Below are 24,776 nucleotides of genomic sequence, written 5' to 3' on the forward strand. Positions count from 1 at the left end.
ATAATTTCTCGTAATTGGTTCAGAAAACACATTCTAGAATTTACAAACTAAATTTAAATGGACTTCATATAAAAGCCTATAAAATATATCACTATCTGTAACATCTTTGGGATCCCAAAAGATCTATCAGAGATCTTTCCAATCTACGCGGGCGTAGTATTTCATCTGTTGGAGACCTATTTTTAATCCATTGTCAATAAAAAGACGCTTTGTTATTGGTTTCATTTAATACTTTATTATCTGGTATTCATAAAACTACATACTCGTATATTGTAATAAGTTTTTCATAAATAAATACTCAAAACATTTGTTGTATCAGTTTGAAATGTTCGTCGTTTGATTTCCGCATGTCTTTCGGTCATTTGTCTTCGTTATTTGTATTCCTATATATTCCTATCTCCTATACGTATGTCCTGGGTATCCTAAAGTTGATGTCTTGCTTGCTCTGAATGCATTAGGTCTACATGTGTACGTGGTAGTCGTCGTAGTAGTAACTATTCGAAAAGCTCTGCTGATTTCGGGGATACACTAGAGAGGGCCTTAAGCCTAACTGGGGACTATCGGATCGTAAATATATTAGAGCTATTTTGACCGTGCCTTGAATTTGTATTCGACTATTTACAACATTGCTAATTGTAGTGCTAGTTTAATATTTGGCTTATCCTTTTGCTACTCTGTTTCTCATTTAAAACTTACACCTAGGGGGTTACAATTCAGTTTGCATAGTCATAAGGTTAGGGTTTAAGGAGCTAAAGGGTTAAAGGGTTAAAGGTTATAGTGCATGCGATTGAGGATAGTAGTTAAGAGTCGTAATATATTTGCATTCGCTTTGGTTTTAGTCAGTAATCAGTCTAAACAAATGGATGCGAAGGCAAACGAAAACGAACACGAACACGAATACGTAATTTATCTAAATTGCTGGCTATAATAAAGGTTATATTTGCATCTAAATATTTGTCGGCTATAATCAAGCTAGTCCTTAGGCTAGCGTGGGCTGTGTTTAGTCAAAGGTTATTGCCCTTCAAAGCGTGTGCCTGGAATCTATGGAGCGGGACGAGCGAACGGGTGGGGAATTGGCTAAACCGGAATGCATTGCTATGGGCAGTCAAGAGTTGGATCAATATAGTTTATGTGTGCTTTGTACTTTCAAAAACTGCTGGAGAGAGAACTGCAGACGAGAACTAAATAAAGCTGAGAACTTTCGTCGTATTTTACGCTTAAAACTAGGTTTCAGGGCCACAACACAATACAATAGACTCAATAAATAAAATACACAATTAATAGATGCCACTGCTTCACGATCTATCGCTGAAGGTGAGGTTGAAGGTGCGCAGCTCCATCGGCTGCAGGCTCACTTCCGCCAGAGAGCGGATGCGGAAGTTCTCCTTTGCCTTCTCCTTCGCCTGCTCCAGCCCCGTCAGGCTGGTGGCCTCGATGGTGTGCAGACTCAGTTTGCCCAGCTGGACGGGACCGAGTCCTCCGTTCGAGAGCGGACAGACGGCGTCCAGGCCCAGCTCCCTGCCACCCACTGCACTCACGCTGCAGTCGAAGCCCTGCCGATGGAGGACCATCAGGGCGGAGGCGGACGGAAACAGCTGCAGCTCCGGGTCGGAGAGTGTGCGCAGGGTGGTCAGGTGCACGTCGCAGGGCAGTGCCCCCTTGGGCAGCAGCCGGACCTGGTCCTGCAGCCCCGCCAGCGGCTGCTCCACGCTGCTCAGGAAGTACAGATTCGGCGGGTATCGCAGCGCATTGGCCAGCATCTGTCCCTGCACGCTGGGCACCTGGTAGCCGGGCGGCTTGGCCGCGTGCTGTCCCCGCGGCATGTCCTCCACCAGCAGCCAGAACTTGTGGCGCGTCAGGTGGCTGTCGACCACGCCCTCGCCCATGCCCCTGTAGTCGTCGTAGAGGGTTCGCCTATCGAGCATCACCTCCAGCTGCCCAGGCTCGTAGCTGGCCGCCCCCTGGGCGTGGGTGGTGAGCAGAGTGAGGCGCAGGCGCGTGTCCTGGATGAAGGCGCCCGAGGTGATGGGGAAGTAGTTGCCCTCGATGCCAATGGCCGGCACCTTAATGCGTCTAAAGGAGGAACAGAAAGTGCGGTTAGACATATTGAACAGAGGACTCTTTTTTATCCATTCTTTACTCACTCGTGGTACTGGAAACCGTTCTGATCGCTGTAGAAGACAGGCAGCTCTGGGATGGTGCCCGTGTCCGTGGGCTCCTTGAGGGGATCCTTCTGCAGCGGCGCCCCCGCAATGTTGTCTATGTTCGTGATCAGGCGCATGAAGAGCTCCGTTTCGCGGTTCTTGGGCGGCGGCTCGAAGTCGATGTCGTTCTCCACGTAGATGGCGGCATCCAGGTGCGTGCGCGTGTTGAAGATGCGCACGGTGTGGGCCAGGAAGGGGCCATATATCACAGTCACATCGCTGGCAATCGGTCCGGAGGTGATGATGATCCGCACATCGGTGTAGCCCTCCAGCACATCCTTCTCGGCCTCGCTCTGCTCGGGATCTGTCTTGAAGAGGTAAGCCCCCGAGTGGAACTGGGCGCTGCGGTAGGCGGCAAACTTGATGTTGCACTGCATCGGCTTCAGCAGCTCCTTCCGCTGGTTCTTCCGCGTAACGGTCTTCAGGAAGCCGCTCTTCTCGTCGAACAGCAGACGCATGTGGGTATTCTCCAGCTGGATGTCGCCTAATCACAGATATACATTGAATGTTGTTAAGTAATTCTTCGTTGGTTAGGGATGTGGATCGATCTACTCACCCGCTGGCTTAGCCCGCACCTCAAAATCGTTCAATGTGGCGCCAGTGGTTCCTTCGGGCGTCGTGGCACTCGCCGAAGCAGACCCCTCGTGGCAGTCATCGCAGTAGATGGTGGCAATGTTCCGCCTGTAGCTGGCCTCATCCACCTGGACGCGGTACGTGCTGAGGGACAGGGCCTCCAGCTCGGCCACGAACATCACCTCGTACTGCCGCGTGCTCGTGCGAATGCGTCCGATGGTGCCCGTGGTGGTCGTCCCGAGCACCATGTCGTAGGTGTCCGTGATGTTCCACACGGGATTGATCTGGATGTGCTTCAGTTCGACGCCCTCGTGGTTGAGGATCTTCACATTCGGATGCTGGACCCGCAGGGTGACGATCTCGACGCGCTTCTGGGCCAGGGAGTTGTACAAAACGAAGCTGCCAATGGAACCTCCGGCAGAAGGGGCTCCTGCCCCTGAGCTTCCGCCTCCGGTGCTCGTGGAGTCGTCCCCACTGACCATCTGGATGGGCATCTTGCGGGGCAGCTTGTTAAAGTTGTCCCGCTCGAATTCGCTGATGATGAAGCCGTGGTGGCGGGGCTGGCCCTTCTGCAGGAGCTGCTCAATGGACGACTCCTGCATCTTGACCATGTTCTGGATGCTCTCGAACAGCCGCATGGCGTAGTCCCGCATCACCGCCGCCTTGGAGGTGCCCGTGATGGCGTCGTGGTGCTGGAACAGACCCAGATTGCGTCGCGCGTGGATTATCTTCTCGTAGTTCTTCTCGTCGATCTTGATGGCGTTCTCCCGCCGCGCCTGGCGGGCTGTGTTGTACGCCAGCGTGAAGAGGATCTCGGCGGCGCGCAGGTTGTGCTCCAGCTCGGAGCTGAGCAGCTTGTAGAAGGGCCGCGTGGTAAAGTAGCCCGACCAGTAGGCGGGCCTTCCCTCCGAGAAGATGTCCGAGTACACGAAGAAGTCCCCCTTGAAGCTGGGAAAGCCGGGGCTCTTGCCATTCATCCGCTCCCTGATGGCCGCAAAGTAATCGCTGGGCGTCCCGAACCTGATGTCCGTGTTGTAGAGCCGCCTGTTGGCCATGATGTGGTCGATGAGCTTCTTGTAGTTCTGGTACTGCTGGTCCACCTCGCGCTCCTTGTTGTAGCGGAAGTCGTCGCCCACGGGGATGAGGGCCACGTTGTGCGGGAAGAGCGAGGCGGTGCGGGCGTACTGCTCCAGCAGCAGCTGGGCCTTCTCCTCCACGTTGTCGTCGGTGATGAACTGCGCCTTCACCGAGTACTCGGTGTACTCGCCGGGGATCTTGCGGAAGTCAAAGTTCAGGCAGATGAACGGATGTGGCCCGCAGGAGCCCTTGATCGAGTAGATGTCAAAAGGCATGTTGTGTGTGAGCAGGCTGCCTGCCGCTCCATCTGTTCCGACAGCTCCCAATGCCCCCTTTGTCCGCCAGTAGGGCGTCCACACGAAGTCGCCCATCTGCTGGCGGGCGAACCACTGCTTCCACGCGTAGTGGATCCTCTGGATGATGGCCCCCTCGAAGTTCGCCCCGGACAGCAGGTAGGGGACGGTGCTGCCGTGGCCAAAGGGATCGATGGACCAGCCCACCTTGGGGGTCACGTTCAGGTTGTTCTTCAGCCACTGGTGACCCTCGATCAGCTGGTCGAGCATCGGATAGATGTGGACATTCGCCTCGTCGGTCATCACCCAGCCGCCGGTCGTGATCTCGATGCGGCCGGAGTCGACGAGGCGCCGCAGGGCCCGCTGCTTGGTGGGATGCGCCTGGTCCCACCACAGCTGCAGGAATGAGATCTCGGACCAGATGAACGTCATGTCCTTGTACTCCTGCATCTTGGTCACCAGCAGATTGAGGATCTGGCGCGAGTCCGACTGGAAGTAGTTGGTGAAGGTCTTCAGCCAGCCGGGATCGTTGTGCGAGTGCGGCACCACGATGATCTTCAGCGGGGGACGCTGCTTCTCCTTCTTCTGGGCGTCGAAGCGCTCCTCGAAGCCCCGGTCCCAGTACTCCTTCGATCGCATCCACTCAGGCTGCAAGACAGACGGCATTACTTTGGAATTCCTTTGATTGGTCTTGGTCTAGGCCCTCCACCCCCCGCCCCTTACCTGAAAGTCGAATCTGCTGTGCTCCTCGTTGGCCGTTATGTTCGTGTCGCTCTGGAGCAGGACGTAGCACTTGTCGCCCCAGTTGGCCCTGGCGTACTCCACGTGCGAGTCGGCCCCCACAGGCTCCTGCTCTACTGGCACCTCCTCCGCCTTCTGCTCGGAGGATCTCTTCTGGTTCGACACGATGCCCGCTGCATGAATTTTCTTCTGCTGCTGCTGGTGCTGCTGCTGCACACTGAATCCAGTGATGCCTCCTCCTCCAAATGGTCCTACTCCGCGCTGCAGCCCCGCCGCCGTGGGGGACCCACTATCGGAGAGGGGCGTCGGATTGGGCTGGCCAATGGAGATGTAGTAGAGGCAGAGCAGGATCGTCACGAAGGCCGACAGCAGGCCAATGCATCGCGCAGATCCGCGTCGAAACAGCTTGAACGACATCCTGGCCAGGAGACTGTAGCGTCCAGATCCCCGCGGCCGCTGCTGCTGCTGCTGCGCGTCTTCCTCGGACAGGCGCTGCTCTACATCTGAAAGATTTTGAAGGGGATAGGTCTTGAGATCCAACGACAGTCTCGTGTAATTCTTGTGCTTCCCAGAGAAATCAACTTTAAATTTCGTCATGTGTGGAGTATTATTTAATTATTATATGACAAACATTTAAAATTGTCTGATTAATATACAAAGTGTACGCACAAATTCCAACGCGAGTTTTAGGGATTAAGGGATGGTTGAATCCTTAGACAGTACTGCTCCGAAGGCCCCGAAGGGTACCAGCGACTTTTCTCTATAATTTCAACAGTCTTAGCTTGGTAAGCTTGAATGATTTCTGTGGGTTCTTTTGCGACCATTGACGGCACTTTGGGATTAAGTGGAATGGCTGCAAATGTTAATGGGAGCCCGATCCCTGCAATACGAGTAGATTAAAGATAATCTCCACTTCCAATTGGGTTATAAAATACATCTATCTATCTCCTCCACTTCCACCTCCACCTTCTACTTCTAGTGCCAGTTATTTTTGCTGCCTGTCCCCGTAACACACATCCCTCGAGTGTTTTGCATTTTTCATGCGGACGAGAAGGGGAATGTGTTTTGTGGGGAATTTAATTAAGGCCCCAGGATGCTGGCATGCCCTGGCTTGGGGCACGTGTAAAATGCTTGTGGCACATTCGTGCTGGCTGCAGGATAAGCCAAAGTCTGCGGGCGAGCCGAGGTGTAAGGATGCTTTTCGAAATTCTATTTGCACATCGACATGGAAAATGGAAAATGCTAAATTTTACAACTATATATTTAACAGAGAATTCCAGAGTTTAAGCGAAGAGGAAGCTTTTCATATGGGGCATCTCTTATGCATATCTTTCCCTATCTAAGTGCAAGTACTTCAAGCCCTAAAAAACGCCTAGAGGCATAGAGGGATCCCAAGGGCTGTTATAGGTAGGTGTTCCCTATTGTTTCGGTTAAGTTGAGGGTCCTTCAGAGGCTTCAGAGGTACTGAGAAGCACCTCTCTTAAGCAAATCGAATCTCGATTCGGTGCAGACCCTTCCGATTTGCATAATTAATGTGTGTGCGTTCCCTTGAGATCACATTTCAAACAACAATTAACGATTATGTTCTACAAATGTTCGTGTCGCTAAAGTCAAAGGTTGAACGTCCTTCCCTCTCTGGCGTCGTCCCACATACGGTTGTACATGGGACGGGGGGCTGGTTCCGGATTCGCAAACAGAAAGAGCAAGCAGCTAACGAACACACAACCCCCCACCCCCACACACACACACCTCCCCCACACACAGAGAGTTTGTGCAAACCGAAAACTCAATCAAAAACTCTTCACATGTTGGCAGAGCAGAAGAACTTTTTGCAATGATGAAATTAATTCATAGTTTTCCCCCACAAACTTTTGCCCTGAAGTTGCGAAGCCCCAGCCCCAGGCCCAGCCCCGGCCCCAGGCCCGTGCTCCTCCATCCACGGTTTTGCCTGCTTGTGTGTGTGTGTCAGGCAAATAAATTAATAGCCAACAAACCAAACACAAAAATTTGTTTAAGTAGTTCCGCAAAAAAGGAGCGAAAGAAACGATGGAATCGGCACAACGAAGCTGGGGATACCCTGCCTCGAACGTCTGTAACTAGAATTGTCTATATTTCGAACTAAAACGGGGGCTTAGGGACATTACATATACCTCTGAGAGTCGAAAACGTTCGTTTTCTTTGGATAATTGTGGTTCGACTTCTGGAAGTACTTATTATTTAGGTTTAAGATGGTTTTTCCTTTATAAAATTCCTCTAAATAACCCATTTCAGTTTATTATTCGAATCTGATCTTGATATTATAGCAAGTCTAAAGGGTTTTGACCTTATTCATGCCAGATATCTGTATCTTCACTCAAGACAGGTTTGCTAGGGACCTCCTCGAAGAAGACAGACATGGGTATATCCTCCAGGCTGTCACTCCCGCTCAAGGCCGTATTCCATGCTTCACAAACTCTTCTCAAAAACGTACAATCTGCCCAAAGCTGTCAGGGTATATCCCAAACAAAGTTGAAAGCCCTGTGCTAAAAACAACAAAAACAATTGAACAATCCCCCCCCCCACCAACCCCTTTTGATGATTTATTTACTTTAGTTTTTGTGTTTGGCATAATTTATCTTTTTATTTCGGTTTAACACGCAGAAAAAGCATTATCTTCCATCTGTTTTAGCGCTTGAGAGCCACTCTGCCCCTGCACCGCATCGTTTATCCCCCTCCCGAACGCCCCCTTCTCGTGTGCCCCTGCCAAAATATTAAATTAAATTTTATAATAAATTTAAAGCGCATTTGAGCGCTGAATGTGGATCGCTTTGTGCTAGTGTCGCTCCTGTGCGATCCACACTCAATTTGCCGAAGGCGAGGGGGAAGAAGGTGGGTAAACGGAGGAGTCCCCAACGATGTCCCACCACCTGGCACTTTCCAATGGAACCACGATACAAATGAAAAGCATTGTCCCAGACTCCAAGCCACTCCTCTGGCGGTTCCTTTTCATTAGCAGCTCTCTGACGCCCTCTTTGAGACCCCCTCATATGTTAATTTTCACACAGGAGTCCCATTAATCCCTCTTTGAGGCGCATTAGAGAAACCAAAGAGTGAGAAACTACAGCTCAAGAGAGAGTGCGACAGAGAGAGGGCGTTTAAATAGTGGGGGGGAAAATGGCAGAAGAGAAACCACTGAAAGGAGAGCAGATCTAGGGGCAAGAGAAAGCCACTCAAAGGAAAGAAAATGGTGGAAAATGAGAGGAAATGGTAAGGAAAAAACCACACAATGAAACCACTGAAAACGTTGGAACATTTAGAGGAGATAAACCTCTTGAGGTGAGGGGGGTGAGGGGTCCCACCATTTAGAGGTCTTTGATACTGCTCTGAAGTAGAAATCCCATTCCCTTCAATTATTTCAATTAGTCCAACATTTGCACATCCTTCCTTCGCTTCCATAACAACTTCCTGGAGAAGGAAGCAGGAAACCAGCCATCGTCCTTGACCCCTATCATAGCCCCTTGAATCCTTGCCATAAAGATTGCTTTCGGCCCTGTCAACGGCTGCTGGGAGTTGGGCGATTGTTTGGAAAAGTTTTCTGTTTTCTGTTCTGTTCAGTTCTGGCATATTTGATTCCATAGCAAATTGCACTCTGTCAACCGTCCTGTCCTGTTTTTTTTCCTCTCTCTTTGGATGACAACCTTCTTCGTCTGGAAGTCAACACGTCGTCGTCGTCGTAGAATAGCCCATTTTTGGTTTTTGGTGTTTTCTTTTGACAGGTTCTCCCCCCCCCCCCCACGTCTGGTGCAATATAATTTCCACTTTGCAAATGATTTTTTGGCCTTTTTCCTCCCGTTTTCGGGACGTGTGCGTGCTCTGCTCTTTCATTCCATCAGTAAAACCCAACTCAAAAAGTTAGTTCACCGCCACCGCCACCCACACCCATCACGACAGGCCCCCTCCTTCAGCCGTCATGTCCTGTCCTGGCTTTGAACCACGTTTACCCTCCCATCGGCTCCTTTGGCCTCTCGTTTGGAAGTTGCAACTTGAAGCGCTCATGTGAGTGTTCTCAATGCAAATGGATCATTTTGCTACCCAGCAGCAGGCGTACAGCCCTGCCCCAGGGGAATACTCGCATCGGGAAAAATAAACATCAAATCGAGTTGATTTATTCATTCTTCCGTGGGGGATAGGCTGACTTCCCAGCCACGCGCACACTCTCTCTCTCTCTCTCTATCTCTCTTCCTTTTTCACAGAGTGGCTTAGCAATTCATTTTATTGCCTTGGAATAAAAATAAAGCCTTATTTTACGGGGTTTTAGGATGTATTTAATATCTTAGCACAATACAATATTTGATGTCCGATCATTTGGAACCCAAATCAAAATATAGTCGTTAAACATTCCGAAATTGGATCAGGGATGTAATACATGTTACATTGGGTGCCCCAATACCCAGAAATATCCACTGGCAACTACTTAATGTTAAACTTCTTCCTTTGATGGTCATCGGATGGGATCATTCCGCCCTCTTTCCATTTCATTAGAGGGTACTTCGTAGTTGCTAGCCCTAGGACAATCAATTTCCCTACACTTTTTGCTGGTGTTATTGGTATTCCTGTTTCCTGCATTGATTGGAATTGTTGTTTTTACTTTGAGCCAAGCAAAACCCAACCAAAAATTGTAGTTTTGTGTATGGAAAAGTTTTCGGATCGGAAAGCACTCCCCGAATCAATTGTAAACTTTTTCTGTTTGATTTTTGTTGCCGGTTTTCTGTGAATGGAAGATATGAACTTTGGTATCCCAAAATTTGATATAATTCCATTTTATAATACTTTTTCAATTGGATTTCAACTTTTGTTCATCCGAAATGGGGAATGTGCCTTTAATCTAGAGTTTCCTCATAATGAAAACTTTCCCATTAAAAAGTTAATTGAAAGTCATTCGGGAAACTAGGAAAACGGCTGAAATGAAAAGCCAACACAAAAAGCAGGCCGAAGGCAAAAGTGTGAACATAATTTCAGTCCTAGGACAATACTCGGGAGTTTGTATAAACGGCACGGAAATTGCAGCTCCAGCTCCAGCCCCACCAGAAGGAAACGAGACGAAAGGAAAGGACAGAAAAGAAAAGGAATATCCTGCCTTTTTTCGTTTTTCCGTTTCCCCGAAACTCAAACTTAAAACGGTTAAAAAACTGTTTTTCTTGGCGGAAAAAGAGTTGCAAAAAATAAGAGTTTTTGGCCGTGGAAGCTCCTCCTTACACGATACGTTTTCTGCCGACGCTTTTCGTAGGGAACACCGATGGAATTACACTATATTTATTCCATACATCGGTGAAAGAGCACTCGTGTATCCAAAGATTTGGCGTTAAACGCAAAATGTGCCCCTGGAAAAAGAGCCAAAAAAAGATGCAGAACTTTCAACTGTGACTTTGGGGGGTTGGAGGCTTAAGGAGTGCCAGTGTCAGTGGCAGTGGGAGTGTCAGGAGTGCCACTGAGGTTCAATGTGCCTGCCTCCTTTGCTGGTGTTAGAGCAAAGGAGAAAAGGTTCCGGAACTTCAGGGAGTTTTGGGTTTTTTTAATTAAAGAAACTAGGGGCAGCAGGGGCAGTGGGGACCAGGGGGGGGCACTCAACTAGTTATGGCAATTTTCCGGAGCAGATGAGCATGAGTAATGCGGCGGTTAAGCTGCTGTCAGTGGAGCGTGTGGGTTTGGCATGTGCCCATCGGCCATAGCCCATAGCCCACAGTCCAAACTCGTAGTATAATCGCATGAGACACACAAAAAAGAGAATTGAAATCGTTGTCGGGCCAAAGAGGGGGCCCCGTCTATAGGTCTATAGGCCATTAGCATAGCCAGCGAAGCAACAACAATAATAATAGACAGGCAGACAACAAGCCCAAGAATTATGGCCATGGAAGAGCGGGGGAGAACGGCTACCAAAGGCATACATAGTCGTATATACTCTACCTATTCTCTGTACGGCATTTGCCAGAGGAAGTTGTCAAGATCTGTGCGAGGAGATATGGGAAATATGATTATCATGGCACTCATTAAAATAGACCTGGTTTACATCAAACGTAATTACGCTTCAATCGGTGATGGATTTTACTCGCTTTTCCTCACAAATTCCTTAAGGAAACTGCCTCATTATAAACAAGGACTTTATCTACTACACCATCAATAGTCGGGGCGATCGGAGCCAAAACAGGGTTCGTTTTCCCAGTTTCTAATCTACTTTTAACAGCCACAAATCTCACTTTTTTTTATACAATTTAAATCGTTTCCAGAGAAAAGACAGGCAATTATTCCGGGAATGTTGTGGGGGAAAATCACGGAATAATTGTTGGGCTAACAAACCAATTTATTGCACGACGAGTATATGCACATTGATTTAATAATAGCAAATAAACAAAGCGTTTAAAGTTTAAACTAACTTTTCTTTGGTCTACTATGCTGACCAGGCCCCCCTCCCCTGTTGACCCCCAACTGTTACCAAATCCAATGGAGTTTACAGCAATTTTTTTCTGTTTACAGGCCATAAAAACAAAGTTCTTCCACTTCCCTTCACCCACTTGATAGCCGCAATTGAGTAAAACAAAACCAAAGAAAGAGAGTCTCTCGGCGGGGGTCGACTATTTGATACCCTCGAGGATGTATCTACAGTCTTCGGATTTACCTAAAATTTGGTTGCACTCTGGAGGGTATTTGTCACAAAAATTAATGGTCCTATCCATTCTGGTGGTTCCGATTGATGTAAAAGAAATAGGATCTACTTAAAACCGTAATACCTTCAAAAAATAGCGTATAAAATAGTAGAAAAAAATAGAATAAAGTGATGGAAAAAAATACTCTAACTGCATTACGCCTCCGCTTCTGCCTCGTGCTTCGGTTTCTCCTCCTACGCCTCCCATGTGTCAATGGCAGAGCAACGAAGCGAGCGACAAGGAGGAGTAGGATAGCCAGAGAGAGGGGGACCACCACAGTGTGGGTGTAACAGAGATAGGGAGAGGGAGAGAAAAGAACCGAAAGCCGTTAGACAAGTAGAACGTTCGAGCAGCGGCCGGCTCCGAGTCGCGTTCACAGTTACTCACTTATGCAGCGGGGTTCGCCAGTCGCCAGTCGCCATTCGACGACCGACGCCAAGCCACAACAAAAAAAAAAAACAAAACATTAAAGCCAGCTTATGTATGGCCATAAACTTGGCCAAAAGCACAAGCAGACAGTCCATAAAGGGACGAACGGACGGACGGAGAGCGCTTGGAGTTTGGCCGCACAAACCGTTGATTAAATGTCAGCAGGAAAAAACCAATAAGATACTCAAGCATACGGTAGACGACAATTATATAGATACAATATCTGGAGGTAATAATTCTCGGGGGAAATTCAAAGGAGAGAGAAAGTTGCAGCCGACGCGTCGGCAGCTATCATTATCGAACACTTCTTTTTGTTCTGTTATACTACCGTGTAATAGATCGCAATGGATTGTTCGGATATGTTGGAATTTCTGGATAGAAGAGTTTTCCTTAAACCTACATCTATAGCCATAGGTTCTTACGGATCTATAACATTGGAAGGACTGGAGGGATTCAGGGATTTCAGATACATATTTCACTTGTACAGGGATTCAGTTTCCAAGCCAAGGCTAAGCGCACTCTCTCACAGTGTGGCTTAGCAATAAGAGAGCGCACCACCTCTCTCTCACACATTTTACTTAAGCAAACCTCTTTCTCTTTATTTTTTTTGCTTTCTAGCGGTCTCAGCGTTTATTAAGCAATCGAATGGCTCGAGCAATCAAAGCTCATTTGCTAATAAATATCTGCAATCGATTGCGGAAAAGTGACCCATAAAAAAAGAACAGACCCAAAGAATCACCATAGTGAGAGAGAGAGAGAGAGATAAAGATACGAGTGGCTCTCAAAAAGCACTTCCGCTCCGTTCATTCAAACGTTAATCAATTTATCCACGGCATATGGTCGGTTCGTCTATATATTTCTCTAATTAGGTGAGTCAAATCGATTGCCGCTCATTAAACGGCATTTCCATGGCCCCCACCAGTCGATTGGCATTCAAAGTGTGGGGTTTATCCCACCTGCTGCAATAAGGGGACTTGGGGTGGTCATTGTATATCGTATTGATTTTGATGAGGAGACACATTCACCTTCTGAATTCTTCCTTTAAATGTATGAATTTTCTAGTCGAATTTCCAGTGGTCTACCTTTCTTTATAAAACAAATTCCCTTCATATTTCCATACATTTGATCTATGAGAAAAGGTCTAAGAAATGAACAAGGAATAAGGCACAGAAGACGAAAGTTATGGTTGAAATGGATGTTCCCATCTCGTGGTATTATATTACAGAACTTTGTTAGTGTCTAGTGGTAAAAATCTCGTTTCAACAGCAATTACTTTCCCATTCAAACAAAGGGCCATTTCGAATAGTTCATTGAATATAATCCCCCATTCGGTATTGCAGAAAGAGCCCTTCATTCGTGCACTCTAACCTTTTACTTGGGCATTTAAATCATATTAGTTTATTGATATGGCTTTCGACTAAGACCCCAACGCCGAAAGCTATAAAAACGCTGGATAATGCTGATAAAGCACAAAGCCACAAGAAGAAGGTTTTCTTGGTTTCTTTTTCCTGCTGCGGCTGGGGGCGGGGGTGGGGGTTGGGGCTGGGGGCAACGTGAGACTTTTTACATTCAGATCATCACGGGAGGGAGGGGGATAGGGGAGGGGAGGTAGGTGGGGAAGGTCTTTCCGGAGAGTTTTCTTTTGGTTGTTGGTTTTGCTTTTGTACGCAGAGAGGAAAATGAAATGAATATTAATTCTGGTTTTTGGTTTTTTGTTTTTTTGCCTTCAAGACAAAAGAATTACTCGTACCGCAGAGGAGGCAGAGGGACGTAGGGGCGGAGGGACGGAACAGTGCAAACAATAGCCACGTTTATTGCTTTGATTATGAAATTTTCTGTTCCGTTTCAATTTCATGCTGTTAAATGGTGGGAAAGCCTCACACAGATACTGCACGCATACGCATACCACCGCACTTGCATAAGCACTGTATCGTACTATATGTAACAGGTTTACAGTTACGAATCGCACTTCCATATATGGCTTATGCCACACAATACACAATCCAAAACACGCGTGTGGCTCGGCATTGTGGGAAAAAGACTCCAACTGCGACTCCTCCTCCGATGGAGGTGCTGACACCGCTTTTCCCTCCCTCCCTCCCCGAAAACGGCCAGGAGGAAATGTGTGGTGTAAAGTAGGTCTCAACCACTTGAAAGTCTCCAAAAGAGCTCGAGAAATATCATCAGAGATCTATTTTTAGGGGCTTGTGGTCAAGAAAACAGATTTCCCCATGTCTCCCTTTGCCCTTTGCAGACCGGAATCAAGTGGGATCTTTCTTGGGCTTCAACTACATTGTGTTCCCTCACTTCTGATGATCCCAGATATCAATATCATTCTCACTTACAGGGCAATTTTTGTTCCATTGAAATGGGTCAGACCACACACCAAACGATCAACCTCAGAGCGGGTTCTGCACTATTTATCAAGGCAAAAACTCGGTTCGGGCCACCAACCCAACTGTAACTAACTGGGCTTCACTAAATTCAATAACGCGCTGGAGCCGGAACATCCATCCATCCATCCATCCATCCATCCATTGGTAACAATCGCAATTCGTACGTACGTGGCGCACCAGTACCGTACATACGTTTTGGTCAAGTCATGCCACTTGGTGCCGCATTGTCACGCATCATTAGTGGCAGACAATGGGACAGAGACGGGCGAAGCGCTTATTCTGGAGGGATCTCTTCAGGGGAGGGGAGGGAGAGGGGAGTGATCGGATGATTATTTGTGGTAAAGCGATATGATTGCATGATGACATGACATGGCCGTAAAGTGTGCGACACAATAACCAAAAAAACAACACAAAAAAATACCTGCCACCGGAAAAATTGACAGCACGCCATCTGAAAAGTGGACGGAGTGGAGGAGCAGAGCGGAGAACGGACTGAAATTTGAGTACAAACTAATGAAAATAAATAATATCCACATGGAACAACTTCATGGAGTCCTCGATTCGATTGTTGTCCCCCTCTCTCTCTCTCTCTCTCTTTCTTGGGGGTCGTTGCCAGATACTAAATTTAGTTGCACGAAAACCAAAAAGATACTCTTTTTCTGGGGGGGTAATCGATACGAGTCGGACCCTGAGAGGGAACTGATCGAAGGCGTGTGGCACATTCGAGGAGGAAGAAGAAAGAGAAACCCGAAACTGAAAGGGAATATCATACGAGTAGATGGCTAGGATTGCTAGGCAAGATGGATCATCATCCATTGGCACCCCACCAATTTAAGGGCAGACAGTAAGGAGGTGTATATCTTTCCTCCAAAGAATCCTTGAATAAAAGAAGTATTCTTTTTGCCAAAATTCTAAAGAATAGATCCCTCCTATTAAGAAACACTGTTCCCTTTATTCCAAAAATGGAACAACAGACCCAACACCTCGTAATTTCAATGTCCATTACATAAAGTTACAATACCAACTTACACACAAATCAGGAAGGCAAAAAAAAGTCCTTTGGTGCTGGCGCGGAACAAGGACAAACACACATAAATCAACACACACACACACACACACACACGGATACAGAAGCGGGTGAAAGGTAAAAGTTGTTCTTTCTTTTTACCGAATGAATGGAGATGGAAACAAAAGTTTTCCACCTTCTGTTCTTTTCTATTCTGTGCAAATTAATCCTTTGAGAAGTGAATCCTTTTTATTGGCTCCTCGGCATAGGATACTCGTAATTAGAGAGACAATGCCATTGTTGACCTTTCACTCCGATTTGCTGTATAGTTTGCTCTCTGCCCTCACTCCATCTGCATTTCACTCGCGCTTTAATTTGTGTGTTTTTTGTATTTTTCCACTCGCGCTGGGTGTCCTTTGCTGCCGCGACCGACGCGACGCTCGACGTTAACGGTACTCAATCGCGAAGCGCCCTCTGCCAGCGACGAAACGCAACTGAAGGCAAGCCGAGACGTGCAGCCAAGGCAGCGCCGCTCGTTCGGGTCGGGTCGGCGTTGGGTCGTCGTTCGGGTAGCAGCCGGCAATTGCAGCGCCACGTTTCGGCCCCCAAGGCATGTCAACAAGAGGGAAAGGAGCTGCCACACTGCGGCTGCCAATTGCTGGGCGTGCTGCTTTACCTTCTTCTTGATCGACCCTGGCAGCACCTTTCTCTTTTCCGCAAGTGGGGGGTCGGTCGTCGGCTTAGGTCTGTGCTGTCGTCTGTCGTTGCTGTCGTTGCTGCTGTTGCTGCTGCGTTCTGTTTTATTGCGTTGCTTTTGTTTTGATTCTTTTGGCTTTTGGCTTTGTCTTTGCTTTGTCGGCGCCGTCAACGTCAGCGTCGTCGCAGGGCTCCCGACTCCTTAAACCCCCTCCTCATCCTCCTTACACCGTTAAACGCCCTGGAATGCGGAGGTGTTTGCTGAAGCTGCTCTCCTCGTGATATTCTTCTCTGCTTTTGTTGTTCTTGTTTGAGCAGAAACGGCAGCTGTACAACTGGTTGGCGGTTGAGTGCCATGGGGAAATGGCAGGTATTCTCCGGTTGGGCTCCTTGTTTGTCAAAAGATTGCATAATGCTGTTTGTTTTTGTTGTTGTTGTTTTTGTCAAGTGTTGACAGCTGTAATTATTAATTATTTGCTCCTGAGGATTACGGGCAGTGTGCCCGAGCCACGGGAATGATAATCGTAGTTCGTATATCATTCTCGAATGGAATGGAATGGAATGCGTTTATGTCATTTCGAAATTGTGCATTCTCCGGGCTCCACGCTTTGATCTTCCCTGTGGATCTGTGGAGCACTTCCAGAGACGACTCCAGATAGTCTCCTCTCCTTTTGCAGCTGTTGTAGAGTTCTTGAACGTTGGTGGCCTTTGATGAACCATTGTTTTGGTTCGTTGCAGCCACCACGTGGAAATCTCTACGATGGCCTTAATCTGCGAACTGACTCCGAATCCTGCCCAGAAGTGGCGGCAAGACTCGAGAGAGCGTCGCGTTCGCCCGAACCCAAACCCAACCCCGAATGCATTTGCTGCATATCTCAGGCGATTACCTTCTCTCCTCCACGGAGCAATTACGAAGGCCAGCGTTGGGATGCCGAAGCTTTTAATACCCTTGCAATGCCACAGTTCCTTTGAACAATCCGTGCAGCAAAATTAAGAGCTACAGCTAAGAAACTGTTAAATCTGGAGGAATATTGTATTATACCATAATATTTTCGAGTGCAAACCTGCAGAGGGTATTCGAACGCCTACGATGAACCAATGCAACGCAGTGGAACAAGTGGAAGGGCGGATGGATGGATGGATGGATGGATGATGGGTTGTGGGGATCTGTGCCCTGCCTGCATCTCAAGTGCCCCTGAGCGGGACGCCGTGCCAAGTGGAGACTAAGCTCTCCTAAACGGGGAGAGACAAAAGAACTGGGCCGGGGCATAAAGAAGAATGCTCAAAGTAACTTTTAGCAGTTCACTTGAGAGCCAAAATGCGAAAGCGAAAAAGCAGAGGAAGAGGAAGGTCGTTGTTTATTGATTGCCCGACGACTACGAGGGCAGAACAGAACGGAGTAAAGGCAGGCATAGAAGAAGACAAAAGCAGAGCAGACCAGAGCAAAGAAATGGGAACAAAACAGAAACGGAAAGAGAGCATTCGGGAATTGGCACAGGCCCTTGAAAAAAGTTCTTCAAGCCCACGCAAATGAAACAACCGACCGACAAATGGCGGAACGAAGAAGATTATGATGGTATGAGGGTGAGATTAAGAGAGAGAGAGAGAGAGGAAGACGCAGACGAGCCAAGTGCAAGTGAAGGCATTAACAAAGGAAGGCACAAATTATGAAGACATTCAAGACAGAGTTCCCAGAGCTCTTCTGGGGTTTGGAAAACGAAGCAATACTTTTAATCGTAAAACAGCGTTTTAGTCTGTTCATTTTGGATATCAATAGGAGTATTGTATCCCTATATTTCGTCACCCTTCGTCTAGAGGACTGGGCTGCTGTTTAACATTGAAATAAGTATGATTCCATGAAGATTGTATCCATTTTGTTAAAAGTTAAATTAATGGTTTTTGGATTTTGCACCTTTCTGTTTTTATTGGTTCCCTCTATCTCGGATGGGCTGCATTTGTTTGAGCTTAATTTGAAGGGAACATCCGGAACATGGGCCTGTGCCTTTCGCATTTGCCGCCTGCCAAATGGCATCTGTTGTTGGCCAAATGATTGAGGCCAAAGTGGAAGAGGGAGGGAGATCAACAAGCATCGGAAATGCGGCAGTGGGGGCACTCGTAGCCCGACAGGACAGACCAGACGGATGGGCGGACTCATTGAACCACAAGATGAATACAAAGATGCCAAATCAACTCGAACGAGTTTGCACTCCGTTCCCTCTCAGTCCCTTCCTCTCTTTTCGTTTGCAGGTCAATTGCATCCCAGTCCGAGTTGGCAGCACTCCAGAGCCCCAGCGACATTTGAGTTTTGCACTCAACATGAACGTGTAACGGTGGAAAGGTCTGTCTGGTCTGCCAGTCGGAACCAGTAAGCAGTCACTAGTTGAGTGCGTGCAGCGTTTGTCAAATTGCCAGCAGAGCTGTTGAGAGTTTTCCAGTTGCACCAGTCGCAATCACCGGGTCCCGTCCCGGCTGCAATCTCGGCACATCCCATAGCATCCCATCCATATCCCAACAGTAGTTGACAAAAGTCATCCAACCAGGGAACGTCACCGACAAACCAACAGCAAGAACAACAGCAGCAACAGCAATCACAACCGCAACATTTGTAATGGAAATTCCTGCATTGAAATCTCGTTTCGTTTCGTTTAGCCTCAGCGTTTCTCTTTCTGTCTTTTGGTATACCCTTGCAGAGGGTATCAACCCTTATCAGCGAAACCGGATTCGAACAGTCAAGCACGCGACATGTACTTTGTTTTTGATTTCTCTTTTGCAGCATTCGCTTGTGCGTCTGGCTGGCGTGGGTTATCGAAGAATAAGCTCGGAGGAATGGGAACAGTTGGGAGTACACACCTCTGGCTAATAGAATCCGTGTACTTCGGGTCAACGGTTATATATTCTCTTAATAATACAAATCGAGTTAGGGTATCACGAACTTCAAATCCTTGAAGGTTTCATTTTTGTTGGTTTCATTTTTGCGGTTCGCTTTTGTTTTTGGGTTTTCCAGCTGTTGGCTGCAAGTGGCATTGTTATTGCTGCTGTAACTGTTGCGGTTCCGTCATCATGCCCGGCCCGAGCCGCAGCCGCAGCCCCACACCCATCCCCAGCCCCATCATCGTGACAAGTCAATGAACCAGCTAAGTTTTGGGGCTTAACCGACAAAAAGCCCTTCAGCTCCATTGGCCACTTGACCAGCAGTGGGGTGAAGCCTTTGCAGTGGGATGGGTGGTGTGGTGTTTTAGGCCATTCTATTTGATGATCGATCGATGGTTATGATGATATGTATTCCCCCTCCCCCGATGCCAATGCCAAAGTATTACCATGTCACCTAATGGCCGCCCGATGCTAATGGGCATGGGTGGGGGACATCGATTCGACGGATGCCAATCCGCTTATCAGCTGGAAATGTGTGTTTCGCACACACGATTAGCATATTTAATGTTTGGAAATTGCAAATTAGCAAATCCCAGCCGGCACCCGGCACCGAATTGAGTTACAAGCCCATTCTACTTCGTCTGTGACCCCTGCGTGAACCCCCAGCCGCCAGAGGGTCGAGAAATCTCCACGATGTTCGTGTCTAGTCTGATGTTTATCTTTAGAGCGCGAGACTAACTTAATTCGCTGCGACACGCCACGCAAAGGAATAAAACTATTTTACACCGACTTGATTTAGTACGAGCACTAGTATATTCTTAGCAACAGTCAATAAAGAAATAACAAAGAGTCGGAGCACTAATAGCGTGCGAAAAGCAACAAGAAGGGGGGGCTCGGCTGTGGCCGATAATCCGACTGTGGGATACCCGCCAATCAGATTGATTTGTGGTACGCTAATGGGGATTTCAAGGCGTGAAAACTGTTCCAGTCGAGACCGAGAAAAGACCGAGGATAGAGAAGATAGCTGGGGAATGTGTGGCCACCAATAAAAATTACCGAGGAAAACGCTTCTCCGATCTCCCATAGCCAATATACCCTTGTACTTTAGAAGTATCCCAGTATAACAGCAACTACAGAAGAGACCCAACTAAGTCGAGATTAGACACAGAAATTGGGTTCAAGAGCAAACAGCACTAGAAAGCAATGGAGATTTAGAGGGGAGCAGAGGTACAAGGGCTACATAGATGGACTGTGCCCAAAAACAATGTGTGCGCAAAATGCGTACTCAATAGAAAGCATGGAGAGACAACAGAAAGAGTGAAGCAAAAAACAAACACCGCAGCACACAGACACAACGAAAAAATCAATCTAAATTGAATTATACAACACCAACAACAGACACACATACTCGTACATACGCAGACAACAGAGAACAGAGAATTGCATGGCACATTTACAGCAACAGCAACAGCAACAACACAACAACAAGATGAGCCAAAAGAAACGAAACGGGTTTTCGTGAGACGGAGATGAAAAGATTCTCAATGAATGGGAAATCAAGTAAGCGCAAGCAGAGGCTAAATAAAGATGAGATGCATAAATTAGACTCCTCTCTCTTTCTCCACCTTTGAGGTCTCTGTTGCAATTTTGTAACAATTTGTAAAGGAGCCGCTGTGGGGAGTGGTTGGGGGAGGCAGACATGTCTGCTCTTTTAGCCTGTGCTTTTGTATTTGTGTTGTATTTTTTTTTGGCAGATAAAATTGAATACAAATTCAGAAGCAGAGGTAGACGACGGGCACGCTTGATCGAGAGTCTCAGGTGCGCTTTTGCTCAAATAATTTGATTATTTAGGAAATTTAACCAGAACGAAAGAAATATTCTATTGAAGGGACACAGAATCCGGTTTCGGAACAAAATAAGCAGAGATGCTGACTGAAGCGGGGGTTGGTTTTCTATTGATTCTTACAAGTTCAATGTCTTTCATCTTTCACAACTGCTATCTGTTCAGGATTTCATCTCTTACCTTTTGAAATCCTTCAATACTTGTTAACAGCACCAACACACACATGTGCTTACACCCACACACAGGTCTAAATGCAGGTCCCGTAAATCCTTATAAAGACACATACACCCGCACTAACAAACCAACACACGCGCGTTTACGCTTCTTTTTTGCTTTTTCAAGGCGCAAAGGTTAAATTAATTTTAAAATTTTTATTATTTTTGTTTATTTATTTTTGTTGTTTTATATTTTAAGAAGAACGATGCGAATTTATTTTCGAAGTTAGACGGCAGCACACCCGCTGTTGGTTCAAATGTGTTGTTAACTGTTGTGCACAACAGTGCTGCCAGATTTTTAGAGTCACCATAAGCTAGATTTCAGAAAAAAAAGCTAGAAAAAGCTAAAAACAACAAAAAAACAAATAGCTTAAAAATAAACTAACCATAAAAACACATCAGAATAATGGGAACTTTAATTTTTAGTAATGACATGATTTTTTTCACTTCAATATGCTATGGCCGAGTGCTCAGCAATGTACAAACAAACCGCAGCCTCCTGAATCTCTGTTTTTGAGGACTTTCTAACAAAAGGTATTTTGTTAGTTTTGCCATGCTTGCATTGGACGCAATATGTTTTTTAGCGACCGCATGCTGCCGTAATTCCCACGACTTGGTTTCTTCTTGATTCTTGATTTTTGTCCGATTTCTCGCTAAAAATTAACATATATTACAATTACAAAAATAAAAAAACAGAAATTGTTTTGTACTTAATTATGTTTAGCCCAAATAAACTAACTAAATAAGCTAGATTTCAAGCTATAAGCATTTAAATTGGCTTTCAACCTATTTGGTTTTAAAATAATCCAAATCTAGCTTAAAATAAGCTAAAATGGAAACACTGGTGTACAAGCGCGATGAAGAAACTAACTTAGCCCACTAAAGCCCCCTCTATTTAAGCAGAATAGGAAGGCGATCGAAACCACGGAATATGAAACTGTGCATTCTTATTATTATCCACAAAAAAAATCTTTTTACTAACAAAACATCACCCCGATGTCTTTCATCTGAACTGCGCCCAAGTTCTTTAAGATTCATAATATTTGTGAAGTGCATTGTAATACCCACTGGTCTACAAGGGGTTAATCGGGATTTCGATTCTGATCGATTTTGATATTCTATTTAATATTACTAATATTTACTATATTATTACCAATAATAAGTTTATTCGATTAGCGAATTAATTTTCCACTTAACTGGCCTATTTGAAATACTTTTTTTATTGGATCTTGTATAAAAAAGGTTTTAACGAAAAAGTCAAACAAAAACCCGTGAGAGAGTAATCCTTCCTATTGCTCAATTTTGATATTCCATTGAATAATTCTGGCTCACTAAGACCGTTAGCTCTGCCCCCATAGTCTTATCCTATTGATAAAACTTGCCAATCTTGTAGAAAATGTATTTAAGTCCATGCTTTGTTTGCATTTTTCTAAAAAAATTTTTAGGCAAAGAAAGTCAAAACTCGGAATGAAACGTAAGTGTGTATGCAATTTTACGTTATGGTTGCTTGTCAACAGGTTTCTGTTATGCGTATGGGTCATTTGTATACCCTATTTACTTTAATAATGTTAAAATTCCAAGCTGCTTTAAAAATTAACTTATAATGATGGAAATGTTTTTGACCTATACAGATGCGTGTTTTGCAGATATATATCTCGGTCCCGATACCTATTCTAGGTCTCTGTAAGAAGATCGCTAAAAAAGCTTTAAAACACAGAATGACTAGTTTCTGCCTATATTGGAGCCAGATGACAAACATTTCCTCGATTCTATAATATCCTTTTCTATAGGGTGCAGATGCAGGCGTCGATGTTGTGGGAAATACAAAATATTGCTCGTCCTCATAGCATATCATATGTAGAGACAGGGCTAGGTAATGTTTGTACGAGCCTTGCAATTTCCGTTGGCTGTATTTGCCTGTTGTCCATACCTTTCCATAGCCCAGCGGTTCGAGTCGATGTTCGAGTTCGCTTGGCCGGTTCGATCAAACCAAAGAGGGCGTTCAATAAAATGAAACGTAAGATATCGACAGACAAACATCGATATCTACCCAAAGAAACGCATCGAAGTTCAGGTAGTGTAATATGCACCTAACGGCAAGGAAAAATTCGAAAAGTGAAGCTGTCATAGCTTATGATAGCAAAGTCCAATTAAACTGAGAAATACCTAAAAAAAAACCCATGAGCACTCCCAGTTGATAATCAGCAAGCTCAATGTTACACCCATGCTTAAGCGGAAGTTCATTGCCGTCCCCGCTTTAAAAAATAATAGAATCACCGAATCTCAGAGATATCAGAGGAAAAAAACCCATGGATGCCCCTGCGCAGCAATTGACAAGGGTTAATTACAGATACAGCTTCTACAGAAATCATGTACACCCCGGAGATAACGACGACAATTGATAAAGACAGAAGCAGCAAATATATCGACTCATTGGCTCGCTATAATGTTTAGTTTTCAAGAGTCAGCAGCGCCATGCAGAAGCTTCTTCCACTCCTCGTCGTCGGGACTCTTTTAGCCGTCTCCAACGTCGATGCGGCTGCCCAGAGGTTGCCGGATAGCCGCATTGTTAATGGGCGAGAGGCCGCAGAGGGAGAGTTCCCCTATCAGCTCTCACTGCGGCGCCACACCATCCACATCTGTGGTGCCTCCATCCTCGCCAGCAACTGGGCTATAACAGCGGCCCACTGCATCGACAACCACGAAACGAGTCCCCGCGAGTTCACCCTGCGCCAGGGCACTGTCCTGCGCACCACAGGCGGTTCTATCCAGCCCGTGCAGACCATCTACAAGCATCCCGCGTACGATCGAACGGACATGAATTTCGATGTGGCTCTGCTGCGGACTGCCGTCGGAGCCCTTTCCACGACGCCCATCCGCCTGCCAGCTGTGGGCGAGGCTATCCCGGAGGGCATGTCCGCCGTCGTCTCTGGCTGGGGACACATGGATATCATTAATCCCGTCCTGGCGCCGGTCCTCATGAGCACCACTGTGCAGACGGTTAATCAGGAAAATTGTGACAGCGCCTTGAAAAATCACGGCGGCGTCACTGATGCGTAAGTGTACAGAGAGCAGAGATAGGGAGAGAGATTTGGCACTTAGAATCTCTAGTTAATGTCCCACTATCTTGTCTAGAATGTTCTGTGCGGCCGCAAGAAACACGGACGCCTGTCAAGGCGACAGCGGAGGTCCCATCAGTGCCGAAGGCACTCTGATTGGCATCGTTTCCTGGGGGGTCAGCTGTGCGGATCCCTATTATCCAGGCGTGTACACTCGTCTGGCCCACCCCACTGTACGCCGTTGGATACGTCTGCTCACCAAATTGTAAATCTCCATCAATAAAGGAAAAATACGGGATAACATGCGTGATAGCCCATTTTGAATGTGCGCGCTAACCTCATCGATAGTTCCTGTCTGGTCAAGCAGCTTAAATATTGTAAACTATTACCAGTGGTGCAGCCCAAACGAAATGCCTTATGTTGTTGTTGTCATTTCCAACGCCCACTGTAAAGATCATTTGTTACCACATATGCATATGCAGCAGAATTCTTTCGTCTCCTTATATCTCAATCTCTCGTACTCGATTTGGTTTACATATGCAAATAAATTCTGAATTATAATAACAACAGTTATTAAAATTGCTTAATAGCTTAACAGTGCCATCTCTAGCAAAGAAGCTGTTCATGTGCGATAGGCAGGTTAGCGTTTTGATTTACTCGTTTTGATTGATTCACTAATCGTTCCATATATGT

At 46.4% G+C, this 24,776-nt stretch overlaps 2 protein-coding genes across 5 annotated transcripts; one reads left to right on the top strand and one right to left on the bottom strand.

The window, feature by feature from the left end:
- Positions 1 to 217: 217 nt before the first annotated feature.
- On the bottom strand, positions 218 to 21,299 carry LOC108154119 (alpha-mannosidase 2x). 4 transcript variants are annotated; one of them, XM_017284246.2, is made up of 5 exons: positions 20,990 to 21,299; positions 4,871 to 5,391; positions 2,761 to 4,795; positions 2,145 to 2,688; positions 218 to 2,073 (listed from the first exon to the last, which is right to left on the bottom strand). In XM_017284246.2, the coding sequence occupies exons 2-5, from the start codon at positions 5,303 to 5,305 to the stop codon at positions 1,296 to 1,298; spliced, it is 3,792 nt and encodes a 1,263-aa protein (XP_017139735.1). In that variant the 5' UTR covers positions 5,306 to 5,391; positions 20,990 to 21,299; the 3' UTR covers positions 218 to 1,295. The 4 variants fall into 4 exon arrangements, with proteins under 4 accessions (XP_017139735.1, XP_017139736.1, XP_017139734.1 ...); XM_017284247.2 differs by lacking the exon at positions 20,990 to 21,299 and adding an exon at positions 15,423 to 15,550; XM_017284245.2 differs by lacking the exon at positions 20,990 to 21,299 and adding an exon at positions 14,343 to 14,423.
- Positions 21,300 to 23,467: 2,168 nt separating this feature from the next.
- Positions 23,468 to 24,650, top strand: LOC108154137 (trypsin-4). Its single transcript, XM_017284273.2, has 2 exons — positions 23,468 to 24,080; positions 24,160 to 24,650. Exons 1-2 carry the CDS (start codon positions 23,500 to 23,502, stop codon positions 24,350 to 24,352), a joined length of 774 nt encoding a protein of 257 aa, XP_017139762.1. The 5' UTR covers positions 23,468 to 23,499; the 3' UTR covers positions 24,353 to 24,650.
- The last annotated feature ends 126 nt before the right edge of the window (positions 24,651 to 24,776 follow it).

The sequence above is a fragment of the Drosophila miranda genome, chromosome 2, assembly GCF_003369915.1.
Source record: "Drosophila miranda strain MSH22 chromosome 2, D.miranda_PacBio2.1, whole genome shotgun sequence".
NCBI lineage: Eukaryota > Metazoa > Arthropoda > Insecta > Diptera > Drosophilidae > Drosophila > Drosophila miranda.

Coding starts and splice junctions, on each gene's coding strand:
- LOC108154137 (XM_017284273.2), top strand. CDS start 23,500: ATGCAGAAGCTTCTTCCACTCCTCGTCGTCGGGACTCTTTTAGCCGTC. Junction 24,081..24,159: donor CACGGCGGCGTCACTGATGC/GTAAGTGTACAG, acceptor TATCTTGTCTAG/AATGTTCTGTGCGGCCGCAA.
- LOC108154119 (XM_033389947.1), bottom strand. CDS start 5,485: ATGACGAAATTTAAAGTTGATTTCTCTGGGAAGCACAAGAATTACACG. Junction 4,796..4,870: donor ACAGCAGATTCGACTTTCAG/GTAAGGGGCGGG, acceptor TCTGTCTTGCAG/CCTGAGTGGATGCGATCGAA. Junction 2,074..2,144: donor AACGGTTTCCAGTACCACGA/GTGAGTAAAGAA, acceptor TTCCTCCTTTAG/ACGCATTAAGGTGCCGGCCA.